Source organism: Falco rusticolus, chromosome 18 (assembly GCF_015220075.1).
Source record: "Falco rusticolus isolate bFalRus1 chromosome 18, bFalRus1.pri, whole genome shotgun sequence".
In the NCBI taxonomy this organism is placed as follows: Eukaryota; Metazoa; Chordata; class Aves; order Falconiformes; family Falconidae; genus Falco; species Falco rusticolus.
In genome coordinates this window covers 776,519-794,567 of record NC_051204.1, presented here as the reverse complement: position 1 = coordinate 794,567, position 18,049 = coordinate 776,519, and the positions used below count along the sequence as shown (strand labels likewise).

The following is an 18,049-nucleotide window of genomic DNA, read 5'->3' as shown; positions in this document are numbered from 1 at the left end:
TGGTTTAGGATGTCCTGGTGTCATCTTTGAGCCCTGTTTTCTGGAATGCTGAACCTTGATGACTTCTGCCTCTTCTGCAGGTCTTCAAACAGTTGGGAGAGGAGGGTGAGAGTAGGAGCATCTCCCACCAGAGCCTGCCCAGCGCCTGGAGAGGAGCTGTCGGGAGACCCTCTCACCTGCTCTGCCCCGCAGGTTTTCAGATGCTTGGGACGAGCGGTGCGGGGCTGTTAGAGGTGCTGAGCTGATGAATTAAACCCCTGGCTTTAGCCATTGCTTGCATCACCCTCATTAACCATCCTGATGGAGGTGAGCACGGCTTCTCGCCCGCAGCGTGGCCTTTTCCAGGGCGCAAGCCCAGCCCTGGGGAGCAACTGGGGCAAACCAGACCCCCAGCACGAGGCTGGGGGGGGCGTTCAGAGGGGACTGAGCTTCTTTGGAGTGGCACTTCATAAATCCTGGCCTTACAAAGGGCTCTGCAGCATCTGCCCTTGCAGGCCTCCTACAAACAGACGCGCTTCTCCCCAGGGGTATTGCGGCAGGTCTATCAGCCATCGTGTTGCTATTTTCTTGCCAGGCACCCGCGGCCGTTCACGTTTAGGTTTCCAGTGATCATTTAGCAAGCAGCCCCCATGCAGCCCACCCAGCGCAGGTGCTGGAGGGGGAGATGTCCCCCCTTTTGTGGCTGGGGGGGTGGCTGGTGGCTTTGCCGGGAGCTGATGACAATGGGCAATTGTCAAGTTGGGGCCCCTCTGGTTTGAGTTTTTTTCCTTTTATAGTAAGTAGCAGTTGCTCCAGCAGCTGGCCACCCCCCCCGGTGAGGACAGGGCTCCGTATATAAGGCAAGGAGCAGATTTGCCTTTCATCCCTCTGGCCGGCTGCTCTGCTGTGTGGGCAGGACTCATCCCTGCATCTCCGCACAGACCTGGCGCCATGCCGCTCAAGAAACCCGACCCGAAGAAGGAAGCAGCCAAACTGGCTCCATCCCTGGAGCCACCCAGGGAGCCTGCCTTCAACCCTAAGAGCGTGAAGGTGAGTGAGGAATGAAGATGTCACCCTCTTTCTTCGTGCCTGTCATCTGCCAGGCACGGGCAATGCGATGCTCCACACAAATGGCATTAGCCAGGCTGAGAGCCAGGGCTGGAAGGGGAGCATTATCAGACTGCACGGATGCAGAGGCTGGGCGCACTGCTCACCTCGCTGAGGGGGAGTTTCAATCCTCCCCGGTGCAGCCCGGCTCAGCACCCACCCTGGGCAGCTGCTCCGCTGCCCGGCCGTGGGGTTGAACACCCCACAGCTCCTGGCTGAGACGCTCTGCTGGGGCCCCAGCAGCACTACAAAGATTTTCTGCCACCCACCATCTCCATCCTAAAGTGTTTTGCTGCCTGCATTGTCTCCACGTGAGCGCATCTTTTATCCCAGTCTCTACAAGGAGCGAGCCTTTGCCAGTGATCCCTCGGGATACAGCCACATTTTTAAGCCAGAGCTGTGGCAGGAGAGTTATTCAGAGCAGGCTCAGCATGGAGGCTGTTTAATCACTTGAACTAGCCATCAAGCCTTCAAATACCATCCCTTCCATCCAGAACAGCCCCGGCCCTGGTCCGAGCATCCCTGCTGCCTGAGCCCCGCCCCCCCCCCCCGCCACGCTGCTGCCGGTTGTGCTTCCCGCAGGGATCCCAGCTCACAGTGAGGGCAGGAAGGCTCCCGGGCACCAGGCACGGAGGGGAGGGAGAGGTTCAAACGCAGGGGAGAGCCCCCTCACCACCCCTGTGGCACCACAGCCCTCACGCCTGGCTCTGTTCTCTTCTGACAGATTGAGTTCACCGCCGAGCAGATTGAAGGTAAGTGCAGGCTCCACCTTCCCCAGTCATGGCATCAGAAATGTGGGCTCCTTTTTCCAGGCAGTTTTTCACAGCAGACACGAGATCCGAGGCCCCACACACCAGATCCCCTCCTGCAGGAAAGCCCAGCAGGGTCCGGGTACCCCCTTGCCCCCAGCAGGCTGCTCATCCCGAGGGATGGGCTGGCCAGGTTACCCAGCATGAAATCAGAAAACTGGTCCCCGACCAGCACCAGCTGGTAAGGAGATGGGAAAGAGCACTGGTGGGAAGGGAGGAGGCAGGAGAGGGGGCGATGGTGGTGGGGAGCGGGAGGCAGCGCGGGGGTTTGGCTGGGACACATTCAGGGCTGGCAGGAGCAGTGGACGCATCCTGGCTCCTTGCTCGGCGCTGAGGGAGCCCCAGTTGAAGAGGATAATCCCAGCTCCAGAGCCTGGCAGGGAAAAGGTATTTTTCCATTCATGGTGAGAGATGCAGCCTAGTTCAAAGTCTGGGATTCATGTGGGAGGAGCAGAGCCTGGCGATGCAGGGGCAGCCCCGTGCCGAGGGGCTGAGCTGAGACTGGGTTTTCTTATCTCCCCACGGCCGGTTTTAATGCCTCTGTATAGATAAGGGAAGGGACAAATCTGAGGGCAGACCCCGGTGGGAATACTGGGAGGAGGAGACGCAGTACCCTGCAGGCTTGGCCCCCAAACCAGCTTTTGGAAGGAGAAAAAAGAGCCAGTGGAAATGTGAGCAAGTTAAAATGTGAAGATATTTGGATTTCAGCTGCAGCGCGGTCCCAGCACGCGTGATGTGCTCCTGTGGCTCCACCAGCTGGGAGCGACATCGCTGAGCACCCTGGCCGCGGTGCCTCTCAGCCCAGGGACTCACGTGCGGTGATGTCCCCCATGACGGCTGTCACTCGTGGAGATGGAGCCATTGTGAGGTCAAGTGGGACAGCAGCAGCAGCCTGAGGTGCTGGGGGGGGGCCATGGACAGGGCTACAGGGACACAACAAGAACGTCGTGGGGACAGGTCCATGGGATGGTGAAGCTCAGCAGAAGATATAAGGATGCCAAGTGGAAAATGTAACAGATCCAAAGCCCTGCACCAGGATTCCCACCAAACCCAAGGCGATGCCTACCAGACCTTGATGTCTCCATCACCACATAGAGACTGTGATCATCTCATCCCACCCAACAGCAGGAGGAGCAGCAGCTCCACTTTGAATGAACTGTTGCTGGACATCATGAAGAAGATGGACCAGAACTTGGAATTCATTAGTGCCATGGACAAGAAACTCACAGCTCTGAGTGCTCACGTGGACAGGCAGGAAAGTCTGGTTACCTGCTTGGGCCAGGCAGCTGCTCCGGTGGACTGGCTGGCCTGCAGGCAGAGGCTGAAATCCAGAAGAACGTAGAGCATCTGCAGCAGGAAACCCACCAGGTCCCTGCCTGCATGGGGCAGCTGGGGTCGCAGGTGCCGGCCACCAGCTTGACTTGCCTGCAGAGGAGGGTAAGGGCTTGTGGGGGGTGGGGGCGGTCCTGGAGGACTGGTTTCCCACATTTTGCACCTCAGCACCAGTGAGGACCCTGTTGTAGCGTAGAAGATCTTCTGGGTTGCAACAAGAGGCAGCAACTAGGCTCTGAGCAGTGCAGGTGCGTGGCTGTCCCCGCAGCCAGCATTGGGATTAGAGAGACTCCAGCACGGACCAGGAAGCTGAAAAGCATCACGCAGAGAAGCAAAGCCATCCTTGCTGGTCCCAAATTTAGGCCCCCTTCCTCCGGGTAAAATGTAACACTCAGTGGCATGATAATTTATGGGAACCGGCTTGGAAATTAATCTGTGTCCTTCCACGCAGGGCTGGTGTGACATGCGCTCTGCAGGGCGGAGGGGGGGACATGGTCACCCTTCCCCAAGCAGGAGCCACACTGTGCTGTGCCTGCCCTGCTGGAGCTGGGGGGACACCAGCAGAGCCCAGCGGGTGAGGCAGGGGTCGTGAGGCGCAGCGGGGAGGGTCAGGGGTCCCCAGAAGCCCGGGGTGGAAAAAAGAAAGCGCGAAGGGATGTCCTGCAGCAGAGACAGCAGCCTGCACCTGCAGCTGGCACGGGGTGGTGCAGGAATCCCAGCAGGTCATCCAGCCAGCTCCACATGGGTGGCAAAACCTGCTCAAGAAGCTGAGCAGCCTGTTGAAGGAGGCTGGCAAGCCTCAGCAGCTCGTTGCCAGCACCGGGCTGCCTGCCCTGGGCAGCAGCGGTGGGTGCAGAGGGCACCCACCACGCTCGTGTCCATCCCTTCCCTGCCTGCCAGGCAGGACCTGGTTCAGTGGGGTGGGAGATGAGGCTGGGGACATCTGAGCTCTTCTGTCCCACAGAGTTCAAAGAAGCCTTCAGCCTGTTCGACCGGACGCCAGCGGGAGCCATGCAGATCAGCTACGCGCAATGCGGGGATGTCCTGCGGGCGCTTGGCCACAACCCCACCAACGCAGAGGTCCTGAAGGTGCTGGGCAAGCCCAAGCCAGAAGGTGACAGCAAACTGGGGCAGCCAGGACAGGGTGGGACAAGCAATCCTTGCGCTCCCTGGCAGCAAGTGAAGGATTATGTCTGCCGTAGGAAGAACCCTATGAGATGAAGGAATTGGGAAGGGAATGATGCGGAGAGGCTTCATTCCTGAGTAATTCCTTCGCTCCCCTCCCTGTACCACAGCTGATGTAAGGGATAGGTGGTCCTCACCCAGGGGTGGTGACAATTGATGCTTAGCAGACCGTATCCTGAGCTGGTGCAGACTGGTGTAACCTGACAGGTCCCAGTGCAGCTGCATTGCCCTGGTGACAGAGGACCTACCTGCTGGTTTTAATTTGGGGCTGATATCAGCAGTCTGCGTGCAGTCCCCAGATGTTAATACCTCATTCCTCATATAGATCTTCCAGTCTCAAGTATAATATACTTGTGGGGCTTCTCCCCTTACTTAGATGGAAATAAGACCAGGAAGGTTAGCCAGGAGATCCTCAGAGGCTGACTTCAGCCTAACGCTGTTGATCTCTGACCCCATCTCCTCCTCCCCTTCCAGAAATGAACACAAAGATGCTGGACTTTGAGACCTTCCTCCCCATCCTGCAGCACTTCACCCGCAACAAAGAGCAGGGCACCTTCGAGGACTTTGTGGAAGGGCTGCGTGTCTTCGACAAGGAGGGCAATGGCATGGTGATGGGAGCCGAGCTGCGCCATGTGCTGGTCACACTGGGTACGGGCTGGCCCTGAGGGGAGCATCCTCAGTTATCAGACAACCATTGCACCTTGGTCCTCTCTCCACAATCTCCCACCAGCATTCTCCAGCTCCCTTTTAAATCCCCTTATCCCTCATCTGGTGGCTTTGCGTCTCTGGAAGAAGGACAGGAAGGTGCTGGTGGGCTGAGAACTCTTCTTCTCACCTCTCCATCCTTCTCCTCCAGGGGAGAAGATGACAGAAAGCGAGGTGGAGCAGCTCATGGCAGGACAAGAAGATGCCAATGGCTGTATCAACTATGAAGGTAGGAGCAAGAGATTCCTGTCAGGGCCATCTCGGACACAGTTGTCTTGTCTTAGGGTGCAACATGTGTCCTCTGCAAGGACACTGGTGATCACTGAGACCATCCTGCAAAGCTTCTCCAAGGAGAGCTGTGAGACATGTCAGCTGGGGTGGGAACAAGGTGGTTGTGCCAGTGATTTCCAGTAAAAACAGCTGAAGACAGCATGTTTCCAAAGGTTTGGAGACTGTTTTATCCCCAGTTTTGGCACTGTTTCGTTGTAAGCTATCAAAAATAAACAAAGCCAGCATCTTTCGCAGCAGAGGCTAATTGGGAACATTTGGAGATCCAGATTGTTCACAGTTCCAAGAGGGTGAAAATCTGGCACAGGGGGGTGGTTAAATCTGAGAACCCCTAAAACTGGAGAGCATTGAGGAAAAGAGGGTACCCATTTCCCTTGGCCTCAGAAAACTGGGGATAGTGGTACTGGCTCGTCTCCAAGAGGGGTTTGTTATCACTCTAACCAGGTTTGGGGTGGCTTGTAAAGGTGGAAACAGAAGGAGAAATCTCAGTCCTGGCAGCGCACGTCTCGTCCCTGGGGTGCCCTGGGCTGAGGGTACCCCCTGCTGCCTCTCTGCCCACCGCAGCTCACAGCATGTTTTGACCTCTCACGCTCTCATTTCTGGTTCCCTCCTCAGCTTTTGTCAAGCACATCATGTCTGGCTGAAAGAATAAACTTCAGGTGAGCTTATCAGCGTCTCCTGCTGCTTACTCTGAAATTGGAAATGCTGCATATAACAGCCAGGGGCAGAGGAACCAAAACCCAAACCCCACAAGCAACCATGCAATGCTACAGGAATAATCCCGGCTCTGAAAGCACAAAAAGCTGTGTGCATGATAACGAACCTCGTTTGTAGCTCGTGCCATTTAAAATGTATGGGGACAGCTCCAACCCCGTGACTGTCAGTCATGGTCTGGTTAATTGTGTTGATTCTCTGCTCAGAAGGAAAGAGGTTGGTGTGGCTTATGGCGATACATTTTCTAACCCACCAGGAGCTAAGGTGGTCATCAAACAGCAGCCAGTGGAAATAAATATTTAAAAACCTGCAGCAGTGGATGGCTTCACGCTAAGAAAATACTAAGTACTTAATGAGGAAATTTCTGAACTAGCAAGTATCCACATTCCCATTAACATTAGAAAGAATATGGAAAATGTACCATTGATGCCTGTTAAATTTTTTTGTGTTTCTCTAAGTCTGCCTAAGGAAAACAGAGAAACAGGTTTCTTTTAGGGTGAACTATCCCTCTGAAATCTATTAAATTTAACAGAAAATCCAAGTTACTAAGAGCTGGCTCCAGCCTCCCCTGACATAAGACAGTGTCTTACGGTGTTGTTATCTCACTTACTTTTCTTAAACTTTTCTCCTCTCTTCAGCTGTAAGAAAGGCAGAAGGCCAAAACAAAAAAGAAACAAGAAAAATAAAATGACCTGCAGATACTGCTAAATACACAAGTTAAAATATTTTAAAACCCGCCCCCTCTATACAAATTTCTTTAAACATCAGAAGGGTAAAACGGAGACTGACACAAGCCTGAACTTTGAACGTTCAGCATCCTTTTTATCTTGTTTCTAATCCAGTTCTCTCTGGTTCCTGTTTATTAGCTCAGCAATACAGGTGGTTAGGTGGCAAATGCTGCTAGGGAGATTTAATCCTACGCAAAACTATCTGCAGGTAACACCGGGTTTTTAACGGTGTGGAATTACAGCTATTGGCATTTTGTGTTCATCTGGGAAGGAGCACTCTCATCTCAGAGATCCGCTGTGTTCAGCTCTCTCCTGCTTGTCTCCCAGGCTCTCGGCACTGTCTGAGCCCACTGAGCGCCGCCAACAGCAAGGTTTGTCCCTTACTCCCTGGATGTCACACGTCTGCAGAGATGTTTTGCATGAGCCACCATGAAGAGTTGGCCTCCACGTGCGTGCACCTAAGCCTTGGTATACAATGAGACATCTGCAACTTGGCTTTAAACCTTAGGTTATTCTTCTCAGGCTTTTTCTGTGACATTTGGCTCATTAAACTTCATTCCATCCTCCCTTAAATGGTATCACTCCTTTGGCTTTGGGCTGCTCATTGAGGGGGTAGATGGAAGAGACGTCTCAGTCACCACCAGCTGTCAGAGATAGCAGGATGTTCCTGCAGAGAGGGGAAAAAGGCAGGTTTTGTGACTGTGAGATGTGAGGGAGGGGTTCAGACTTGGGGGTGAGGGTCTTTGTTCATCACCCCAGCCTCAGTGGGGGGCCAGGAGCTGGGCTGCAGTCTGGCCACGTCTTACTGATGGAGCTAGTGTGAGGGGCAGGTTGTGTCCAACAGAGCCCCTGCTCTTGGGAGGTTCTTCCCCTCCTCTCTGCCCTACACCCAACCCTTTTTCAGACCTGTAGCTCACCCACCCTACAACATGCTGCACCATGAGCGTTCCCTCCAGGTCCCGGCTGAACTGCAACGTGGAGCAATGAGGGACCTGCCTGGCCCTGCCACTGTCCCCGTCACGGGAGAGCCCAGCAGGCACCTCTCCTCCATCACCATCCTGCCTGCCCCAGCCAGAAAAGGCCAGAGGCCATTTAAAAAATAAAACCAAAAAACAGAGAGAACATTAAAACCATTCTTTTTTCTATATCATTGATAGGTTCAAAGGTCTAGTTTTGAAGGTTGGTTTCCAAGAAGTTGAATCCTGAAGAATCAGCAAGGGGGAAGAAAAACAGGGAAGTGATGGGTATTTCTGGGCCAGGTCCCACCTCCACCCTCGTGGCATGGGATGGCAGGTCCCTGGAGTGTGGGTAGTGTCCCGCCTGGGATGGAGCCCAGTCAGGACAGGGCTCCCTGGATGGTTCCTCTCCAGGCAGACAGCGTGTCCGCAGCCAGAAGGTGTCTGGAGGCTGTGCAATGCAAGCTGGTGGTTCTCCCCCTATTCTTACCTGCAAAAAAATCATCACAGCATCATTAGAAGTGGTAAATAATTCATGACAGATAACTCAGCCCTCCCATCAGAGAACATCTGGGAGCAGAAAACATTTTTCTTTGATTTGTTGCTTATTCTAACATCCTCCCTCCGTGACTTTGACTAGAAATTGAAGGTGTTGTGCTCCAATGTGGTTGACTTCAGCTGCCACTTGCTCGTTTCTGTGCAGTGACTGAGTAACAGCTGCTTTCAATTCCCACTGTTTGATTCAAATGCTCATAAAAAGCAACATAAGCTGTTTATAGATGCAAGATTAGATTTCAGCTTCTGTCTGTGGTATTTCTACAGCTTCCATCAGGGAGAATCTGGGCATCTCAACGTCTTTAATGCACTATCAGTGTTTTAACCTGTTAAAGCACAACGGTGACAGGGTGAGAAAGGACGCTGCTTGCTGCACACTCACTCCAGGGTCACGTTTGCCCTTGCCGCTACTGTGGCATTGACTCCTGCAGAGGAACGTGCTGTTGCAGGGAGGAACTGAGCAGGGGAGGGGGGGGACCTGCCTGAACTTGCAGAGGAAATCCATAGCAGAGACTGGTGGCCGTGCTAGCTGTGATACTCCTGCTCTGGCAAGCCAAGAGGCTGCACTGTCGCTCCTACATGCAGAGTATGAGCCTTGCATTTGAGCCGCCAGCTTCTGTGCAGACAGGAATGACACTATAAATTAAAACCAAAGAAACTCCTGCAAAGAGACAGAGAGAGAGCAAGCAGTGGAAGGTGACAGAGAACTAGAGAAAAATGTGAGGGCTGTGAAATCCAGTCTTTGAAGCATCCTTGGGGTAACAGCCAGCCATGCTTTGTTTTGGGGACCTGTTCTGTCTCTTTAGGATAAAGCAGAGCTGATTTGTACCAGAGGAGGTTGTAATGATGCACTTGTATATACCTCTATATCTCTACAGCTGTGTACCTCTATATGTGCCTCCATGCCCTGCCTCCTCCTCTGAAAACGCTGAGGATCCCAAGGAGCAAGCAGTTTTAGTCCCACAAAGATTTATAAAAAGCATCTGTGGACACCAGTGAGTGGCCCCGCATGCTGACCTGCACTTCAGGACTGGAAGAGTATCTATACATCAGGATGTCCCAAGACAATAGTCAACACTGTCCTTTTATAGTTCAGACGCTTTACTTGAAGTTGCAGAAGACTCTGAGGAGAGGTAAAAGTAACCCCTCGCTCTAAGGAGAGCCTGTGGCTGTATCTCTCAGGCTGCGATAAGAAAGACACTCATACCAAAGATGGTCTGGATGTCAGCAGTTAGTGCTGTGCCCTGTGAAATGGAAGAGACAGATGGAGCCAGCTTTCATCCTGAGGAGTTATCAGCAGTGGTTGGCAGGGCAGCGAGATTGGGGTGAGGATGATAAGTAGACTGTGCTCCTTGAAAGGCTCCCTCGGACCCCCAGACCCACGTGCGCACACATCACCGTCATCATCATCAGCGTGTGAGGCCAAAGGCCTTTAGGAAAGGCAGACACTTCACTGTATCGTGTCATCTGCAGCGTTTGTGTCTGGCAAAATGACTCGGGTCAACCCCTGATAGCGAGCCAGGTATCTATCCCAGGGGAAAGCACTGCTCCATGACCCATTTTGTTAGTTGTTTCAGGTCAGGGATTGAAGAAAGCTTTGCCTTTCCTTGCTAACCTGCTCACACCCTGAAAGCAAACACCTGCAGATTTACTGGAGGGATAACAAACTTGGGATAACAAACTTGTAAATATGCTTTTCAGAAATGCAGAGAAAGATGTGTAAAGAGAGCAGGGAAGCAGGCAGGCCAAGCCCTCCCGCTCTACACACAAACTTTAAACTTAAGCACCATGCACGCAGCTTTTATTCTCATGTAAGGGGATGCAGCCCCCTGCTCCGGCATGTGCTCTGTGCAGGGCTCAGCAGCACGGCTGGTAGTGCCAGGATCCACCCTCAGGCAGTGGAGTGCACGTTCAAAAGGTGCTGGGAGGAGCACGACAGAGCAGAACCTGTGTGCGTGGGGGGGTGTTGCGGGTGCTGATGTGGTGCTGTGTGACTGGGCGCCCGCAGAGGGGTTTGCAGAAGGCAGGGCTCTGCCAGTTGCGGGTGGCTACCGGTAGGTCAGTATTTGTAAGTGTAGTTGTGCATCTTTATTGCGTCCTTTTGGGCAAGGAAGAGCACTCGCTCTGTGCCAGACGCTGCGCCTTCCAACAGCCCCAGCGTGTGGCTGGCAATGACGAGGTGCCCCTTACTCCTGGCTTCGGTGGCGGCACCCGCACGGGCCAGGGGAGGGGAGGCAGCATGTCGGTGCGGGTGAGGGAGACCTTGTCTGCCCTGAGGGTGAGGGGGCGCTGGGACAGGCTGCCCAGAGCGGCTGCGGGGTCCCCGTCTCTGGGGACGCCCAGACCCGCCGGGCGGCTCCGTGCAGCCTGCTGGGGGAGAGCCTGCTCTAGCAGGGGCTGGGCCGGGCGACCCCCGGAGCTCCCCTCCCAGCCCCACCGTGTGTGACCCCTCGGGCTGCCCTGTCGGTGCCGGGCCCAGGGCCGGGGCCGGGGCAGTGCCGACCCCCCGCGCGGGGACAGGGCCCCGGCGACGCCAGGCAAGGCGCCATGGGGGGTGGCCTGGCGGGCCCCCGCTGCACCCAGGACACCGGCTTTGGGTACAAGTGCAGCTTTTTACCTTGCATGGGTGCACAGCCGCTGTGAGGACCGAGCCCCAGGCCCTGCGGGAGTCTCACCGCCCCCCGCCAGCTACCAGCGCTGAGGGCCCGAGGCCGCCACCGCCCTCCCCGCCGTGACGGACCGAACGGTGACGCCGAGTACCGCCCCGGCCCCGCTCGGCTATCTCCGTCACCGCTCGGCCGGCTCCGTTAGCCGCGGCGCTTCCGCCTGGCAGCCGAGGGGAGCTTGCCCAGCTGTTTTCCGTCAGCGCTCGGTTCTTTCCGCCAAGGCCTTCGGGTATTTCCGGCAGGCGGTTCGGGTGTTTCCGTCACCAGCCTCGCGCGGACTCGGCGCGCGGACTCGGCGCGCGGCCGGCCTCGTTCCAGCCCTACCCGCCGCCTGCCCCGGTAACGGTCGCTGGGAGTTTAAATGAACACGGGCCGGGCTGCGCAGCGCCGCTGCCACGGTACGCGCTGAGGCGGGACCGGGGCTGCCCTGCTGCGCTCCGGGCTGTGCGAGGAGGAGGCGGAGGAGAAGGCGGAGGCCAGGAAGAGCAGGATGACGGTGCTGCAGGAGCCCGTCCAGGTACCGACCCCTGGGCGGCACGGACACGGGCTCGGGCTCGCCGCCGCGCTCAGGCCCCGAGGCCCGGCTCGGCCTGGCCGCGGGAGGAGCCGGACTCGCCGCACCGCCCGCCCCTCCGGGGAGGCCTCCCCGCCGCCGGGCCCTCCTGCGGTGGGGGGCCCCAGGCCGCCGCCGCCGGCCGAGGTGGCGGGGGGCCGTTGGGCGCCCCGGCCGGCGTGGCGGGGGGCCTCACGGCTGGGAGGGCCTCCAGCTCCGCGGCCCCGGCCCGGCTGCCCTCGCCCTCTTGCTCCCTCGGGTCCCCGCCCGGCCTCCCCCCGGGGGTGCCGGCCTCCCGCCGCGCCGCCACTGCGCCGGGCTCCCCCGAGGGCCCTGCCGGGTCCCTCGAGGGACCTGTTGATCCCTGTCGCGCTCTCTGTGTTGCAGCCGTTGCATTTCCAAATGCTCGCGAAGTGCTTGGCTCTGCGTGCCGTACAAACGAAGGGCGTTCGCCTCTTCCCAAGGAGTTAGTGCCCCCAGATTGATGGGAGACCTGGCAGAGAAAATAACGTACATCTTGTTTTTCTACTGTATTTCAGTCTCTCTGCAGTTACCCTGGTGGCCTTCCTGCTCTTGTTCTCAGCCTTCCCATCCAAAAGGCATGATTCACAGGCTAAGAGTTGCTGCTTCTTTCCACCCTTCCTGTATACCCATTACTCTTAACTATTCTGTTGTCTTCATTAATTAGTCGTCTTATTAATGTTTCAATTTATTTTTTTTAATTATTAGCTTTTTAACAGGGTGTTTTTTTCCTAGTTAAGCTAGGAATCTCTCACTGTAAGTGTCTTGGTCATATGTGGTTGTGTTCTGTAATGAGCGTAGTGAAAATTCTTGCTTTTGCCTTTCCTCTGGCCGCTTAGTGAAAAGGTGGAAGGGGAAGAAGAGTTCTGTGGATGACCACCCTGCTGACTTCACCATGTCTGTGCGAGATGGTGACTGTGATGGCACTCTTATAGACTAGGGGTTGGTGACAGTGATGGCCCTCCACTCTTTGAGAGCAAGGGTCAGTGTGGTGCTGGAAGTGCTTTCGGCCACCTGGTGCCTCTTCTGCAGTGGTCATATTTAGCTCATTGCTGTTAGCTTTGAGCTGGACTTGTTGTTTTGCACCAGTTGGGTATTCTAAGAAAACATGGGATTACAATAGAAAAGGAAGCAAGAATGCATTGCAGATGAATGGCAGGAAACAATATTTAATGTTTCCGGTACTGTGCTAATTAGACTAACCAAGTGGAAAACATTTGCTATTCTGAGAGTTCCCTGATAGAAACATGCAGTCTTGTTTTCATTTTTCAGAAAGGTAAAAATCTCTTTAATGTCATTCTCCATTCTGAAGCTCTTAGCAGCTTGGATGTTTTGATGAGGCTTTGCTGCATTGAATGTATCTATTTAGATTCTGCCTGCTTTCAAATGCCACATAATTATTTTATCAGTGGTTCTACTGCTGTCAGCTTTGCTGTTCTTCCTTGCTTACAGCAACACTGGTAAGTTTAGGACTTGTTGGTTGTTGTTGCCTTGGTCATATTGTTGCTTTTAATGGTAAAGAAGCCACCAGTGCACCATCTGAAATGAGGTCAACATTTGAGTTTGCTTTTGTAGCTGTCCTCTTTGTGCCATGGCTATGAGCGGTGGTGTAGAGATTGGACTGCTATACTACAGGACCTTTCCAAACCAGCTCATGCTCATTTTCTCACTAGTGTGACTTATCCATTTTGCAGTACACATCTGGGTGAAGTCGATGACACTTCTGAATTCCTATTTTAGCTGGAGTCCGCGTACTTAGCTCTGTTCTGGTTATCTTTTTTAACAGTAGGATTGGAAAAGTTGATACTACTTCTCATTTTTGTCATTGCAGAGATTTTTCCTGTGTATTTGTCTGTTCTCTCCCAGCCTTTCGGATATCTACAGGGCTTAGTGTTCCAGGAAAAAAAGTCATCTTTACAGTTGCGATATGCAAAGTACGATAGATAAGAAACAGAGTCTGTGTCTGTGTTGCCTTATAAATATTGGCTTTAATTACATGAAATTAATATCCCCAAAGCCATCCTGTTCACTGGTTAGATTTTTACTACTTCTTAATCCCTTAAGATGGGCTAAAGTGCCAGAGTTTGTTATACAGACAACAGACCTCTCCTGTACTTCCCAATGTGGTCAATTTAAAACTCTTCAGCTCAAACATAAAGCCTTGTATCCCATGTGCTGAGAAACAGACTGGATGTCTTCCAAATATCGCTGAAAAACATCTTGGAAACAAAATGAACGCTTTCCTTGGAATTTAGCCCTTCAAGGTGATCATCTGCTGTGACCCACTTGAATGGTTGCTTGAACTCCCAGGCTACTGTCATGGCAGAAAACATGCAATGCCAATGTCTGCTTGTTTAACGGGCAGAGTTTGCGTAACCACAGCTTATCACAGAAAACTCTTCTCCTCTCTGCCCACCCTAGAAAAAGTCTTAAATCATGATAGAAACTGCTTAGGATGAAAATAGGCTATAAAGGTTTAAAAACAATTTCCAAGGCTATATAAGGGTCAGAAGAGAACACCTATCTTAAGAGCTCTTTGGCTTAGTTATGAAGTAACACTTGGACAATGCACAGGATTTTCTGGATGGAAGGTGGACCTGTCCAAATCTGCTTTTATTTTCTTGCTCTTTTTCTCTGAGGCTGCTTTGCTGAAGAGCTGTGGCTGGTATGGTAGTTTTAGAATTCCCCATTCACTTTGCATTTGTAAATTAGTACATATTTAAAATGAGTGACTAGAACCTGTATCTGGTCTGCAAGCATGTTTAAATAAAACTGAAACACTTCAAGCATCCCTCCTGCCCATGTTTGTAGCCCTGAGAACAGACATTGCCACCAAAGCATCTCAGCTGCTTTGCACGTTTGTGAGGAGGCTGCTTCTCTAGGTTTGTGTTGACAGGTTCTGTGTAAAATTTGGTAACTGCCACAGGGAGGAAACTTAAGACTGCATTTGGATTATATTTGTGGTTATATTGGGTTGTCCTGCTCTGAAATTTTTTGGGATTAAGTAGTTTTTATTGGGTGAATACACCAAAGTTTTTTGCTTCAGACCCCTCTTCTGCTGTGGTTTGGCAATTTGTCATGTGCCACTAATGCTGTGTAGGCGCATTGAACTTTTTTGCTAGAACAAACTAAATAACTACTCTGTGAAGAGGTTGATGTTCCTGTCCAAAATTTGCTTCCTCAAAGGTGCATAAGAATTCTTTTTCAGTAGTTTGAGACACAGCTGTAGTTTATAGACACCCGTTCTTATAGAAAATGGTTATGCACAGGTATAGCCTGCCACCTTCCTTTCCTCTTCTTGCTCTTTTAGGAGAGTGTGTGCAAGGATACAGTCTTCAGCATTTGTCTGTTGAAGGTGTGAGTTCAGTTTGCAACTTTTAGGTTGCAAAATTGCAATTATTACATAACAGGGGTACTGCCAGGGGCTCTGCTCAACAATGATTGTTGTTTGAGTCAGTATGTAGTGTAACTTTTACAGTCTGGCTGTGATATAGCCAAAAATCACTCGTGTCCCCTCTTGACCTTTGGTAAGATTGTTTCTGGCAACTTGGTCCTGTTTGAGAAGTCAAATGACGTTGATCCCACCACCCCCGTACCTTTGTTTTGTAAACGTGCCGAGTTACATCCCTGTAAAGGCAGTAGTGGCACAACTTGGGTAGATTCAGCGGAATATCACTTGTGACTTGGTAAAGGAAATTTCTCGCTTCTGAGAGCGAGAGGAAAAAGGGCAGCTTAGGCTGCTGTGGGTGCAGTCTGAAAGATTTTAACGCCTTCCTCCTGTCTCACACTTTTTGACCCCTGTCTGCAGTGTACAGGACAATGTACAGCCTTGGAGCTTCTCAAGGTAAAAGGGAGTAACTGTTCTGGGCAGGCTCTGCGGCTGAACTTATCTTCAGGCAGACTCTGCGGCTGAACTTATCTGAAGTGGGGAATATAGCCAGAGAGAAATAATATGGTGTTTGTATTATAGGAATCAAACAAAGAATTAATATTTAAATACTTTCACATGAGCTTAAAAGTACCTGTTGACTTTTTAAGTATATTGTTGGGACCTACTGATAGAAGAAAATAGTATTTCTGCAGAGATTGTGTATAATATTCTATATAGTAATGGGTAACTCTGGTGTGTACTGTTCATGAAGACTGTGTAGGCATCCCGTGAAGAGAACTCGCACATTTTTCACACCCTGCATTTGTCAAGTTTGTGTTGGAAGTAGCAGCATATGGTACATGTAACTCTGTGATGTTTGAATTTTTTTTTTTTAGATTAAATTGGCGCTTGCCTTTCCTGCTGGGAATAGTGTTATAGGGCGCTATTTCTTTAGCTCTGGAAGATTTCTTTTTGTTTTGGAGTGTCTGGTAGGTATCAGAAGCTAATTCTGTTTGTCTTCAGTTGCTGATGAGTATTGGAGAAATACTAGACCATAGTGCCTTGAGTTCACAAGTTCCGATCTCGTTTGGATTGGTATAACTAAATTACTGCAAAATGGCTGTTTGCTGCTTATGGGAAACTGCTTTGGAACTTGGGCAAGGGCTGCCGGGTGGGAAGGAGCTGCGGTCCTGATACCGGCTCTGCAAACCTCTGAACGCAGACCCTGATAAGCGTGCACGCCACCACTTGTAAGAGGTAGGGAGGAAAGGCTGAACAGATCATAAAAGGATTTTTTCCCATCCCACCCCTCTTTTATAGATGACAACAGAAGGCTTTTAATGTGATCTGAAGAAAATTGAGTGAGTAGTGTTTGTTGTGAAACCTGCGTACCCCAGCCCTATTCTTTTGTGGGACAGCTCTTGGTGTAATTCTGACAGTTACTTTAGCAGTGTACACAGTTTGTACACCTGTATGTACGTTCAATTTGCATTTCACCGGAGTAGTGCCATCTTTCGAGTCTGCGTGAATATTGACAGTCCCAAACTCTCGAGCTTGGTGTTCACAAAAACGGAGGTAGTACCCTTAAGCAGCTAGCTGATTTTGAGCAAGTATGGGTAGATGAGCAAAATGCAAAAGAAGGTTGCCTTCATTCATGTCCGTATATATGTTTGTCCATCTCATTTGTGTTGAATTTGTAGTTGTGTGATACAATCCTGATTAGTGGCAGCAAAGAGGTGGCTGATGAGCAAAGAACCAAACAAAATACCGCAACAAAAAGCAGTGGATCCTGTTCATCTTGGTTCTTGAGGGAACTCGGATACCTCTTCAAGGAAAAGGCTGGATACCTAACATACTTAACAGCAGCCATATATTGACAACTGTGGATGCTGATGTGATTTCTGGTCCTGTCGGCTTTTTGTTTGGTGTATATCAAGAGGAGATGGTTTAAATGGGTTCATGCATGATGCCATTAAAATGCGCTGGACACCTTTGCTTTTTCCCACCTCCTGTGCCCCTTCTTGGGCACAGCTAAAAGCGTAATCAGGCAGGGGCTGGGTTTTGTTCTTACCTTTATTTGGTGGTAGTTAGCAATAATTCATGCTCGGTTATGCACCAGACTAATGTGCAGTAACAAGTGGAAGTACTCGCTGTTATTTCAGTAAGCGTCAGCTGAAGTTTATGGATGGTTGTGTGTGGTTAACTAGTGAGCAACATTCTTAGATTGGTTTGTGACTTCAGTGCTAAATTTGGCGCTTTTTAAGTCTCTTTACTAATAGTTGAAACAACTAAAACTTGGCCTGCATCTTTATCCTTCTGTATTCTTCTTATGATTCAAAGAATCAAATGAAACAATCGCCTTTTGACAGTAAGAGCTAATGAGTTTTGCATTTTTAAGGCTTCTCTCTGAATTTAATTATTTTCTTGTCTTGCAGGCTGCTATATGGCAAGCACTTAACCACTATGCTTATCGCGATGCAGTGTTCCTTGCAGAAAGGCTATATGCAGAAGGTATGTATTTTGAAAATACAAAGTTGATGCTTTTTTCAATTTTGATGTTGGATTTTTGAGCCTCGGGTCCTGCTTTCTTTTACTCCTGTTGTGATAGCGAAGTTTAGCTTTCTGCTTGGGGAAGGCAGAAGAATGTCTCTCAATTAGGTTGGAAAATCAAATCACGTAACAGCAGCAATGTTATTTTACAGTAAAACCTCCTTAAAAAAATTAAACTCGGAGTTGTGTGTTTAAGTACAATGTTTACAGTGATCTGTTTGTATGGTATCAAATGGGAGAGAGGTTTTTTAATAACCTTAAGCATTGCATATCTTCCAAGGGCACCTGGGGATAGATGCAGTACACAAATTCTACAAATGGTCTTGATATTGAAGCTGTCTTTGCTAATAATGCTGTTCAGATATGTTGATTGGTGTGTTAGCTGAAAGAGATAATCTTGTGATGATGAAAGAGAAGTGTAGCGAAATTGAGACTATGAGAATCAGAACATATGGAATAGCTATCTCCTGTTGAATTTTGTTATTTTTTACTTCGTTGTAATGCTGTCAGATCTAGGATGTCTTGGATACT

The 18,049-nt window shown here is 51.1% G+C and overlaps 2 protein-coding genes and 1 long non-coding RNA gene across 6 annotated transcripts in view; 2 read left to right on the top strand and 1 right to left on the bottom strand.

Moving 5' to 3' along the window:
* The first annotated feature begins 877 nt into the window (after positions 1–877).
* On the top strand, positions 878–7,469 carry MYL4 (myosin light chain 4). The gene is made up of 7 exons (XM_037411205.1): positions 878–1,029; positions 1,811–1,838; positions 4,192–4,341; positions 4,887–5,060; positions 5,269–5,346; positions 6,021–6,064; positions 7,175–7,469. The coding sequence occupies exons 1-6, from the start codon at positions 931–933 to the stop codon at positions 6,047–6,049; spliced, it is 558 nt and encodes a 185-aa protein (XP_037267102.1). The 5' UTR covers positions 878–930; the 3' UTR covers positions 6,050–6,064; positions 7,175–7,469.
* Positions 7,470–7,967: 498 nt separating this feature from the next.
* Positions 7,968–11,172, bottom strand: LOC119158807. Its single transcript, XR_005107965.1, has 2 exons — positions 10,976–11,172; positions 7,968–8,293 (listed from the first exon to the last, which is right to left on the bottom strand). It is a non-coding gene; the product is annotated as an uncharacterized LOC119158807 (long non-coding RNA).
* A 106-nt stretch (positions 11,173–11,278) lies between these two features.
* Positions 11,279–18,049, top strand: part of CDC27 (cell division cycle 27) — a 32,193-nt gene continuing 25,422 nt past the window's right edge. For 2 of the 4 annotated variants that reach the window (XM_037411175.1, XM_037411174.1), the window contains exons 1-2: positions 11,279–11,541; positions 17,404–17,479. In XM_037411175.1, coding sequence (XP_037267072.1) covers positions 11,515–11,541; positions 17,404–17,479 — 103 coding nt within the window. In that variant the 5' untranslated portion in view covers positions 11,279–11,514. The remainder of the gene's footprint in view (positions 11,542–17,403; positions 17,480–18,049) is intronic. The other 2 variants (XM_037411173.1, XM_037411171.1) reach the window with 1 other exon arrangement.

What these genes read in the sequence shown, in the direction of transcription:
- MYL4 (XM_037411205.1), top strand. Translation starts at nt 931, where the DNA reads ATGCCGCTCAAGAAACCCGACCCGAAGAAGGAAGCAGCCAAACTGGCT. An exon ending in CACCGCCGAGCAGATTGAAG is followed by an intron (nt 1,839 to 4,191) that starts GTAAGTGCAGGC and finishes TCTGTCCCACAG; the next exon opens with AGTTCAAAGAAGCCTTCAGC. An exon ending in TGGCTGTATCAACTATGAAG is followed by an intron (nt 5,347 to 6,020) that starts GTAGGAGCAAGA and finishes TTCCCTCCTCAG; the next exon opens with CTTTTGTCAAGCACATCATG.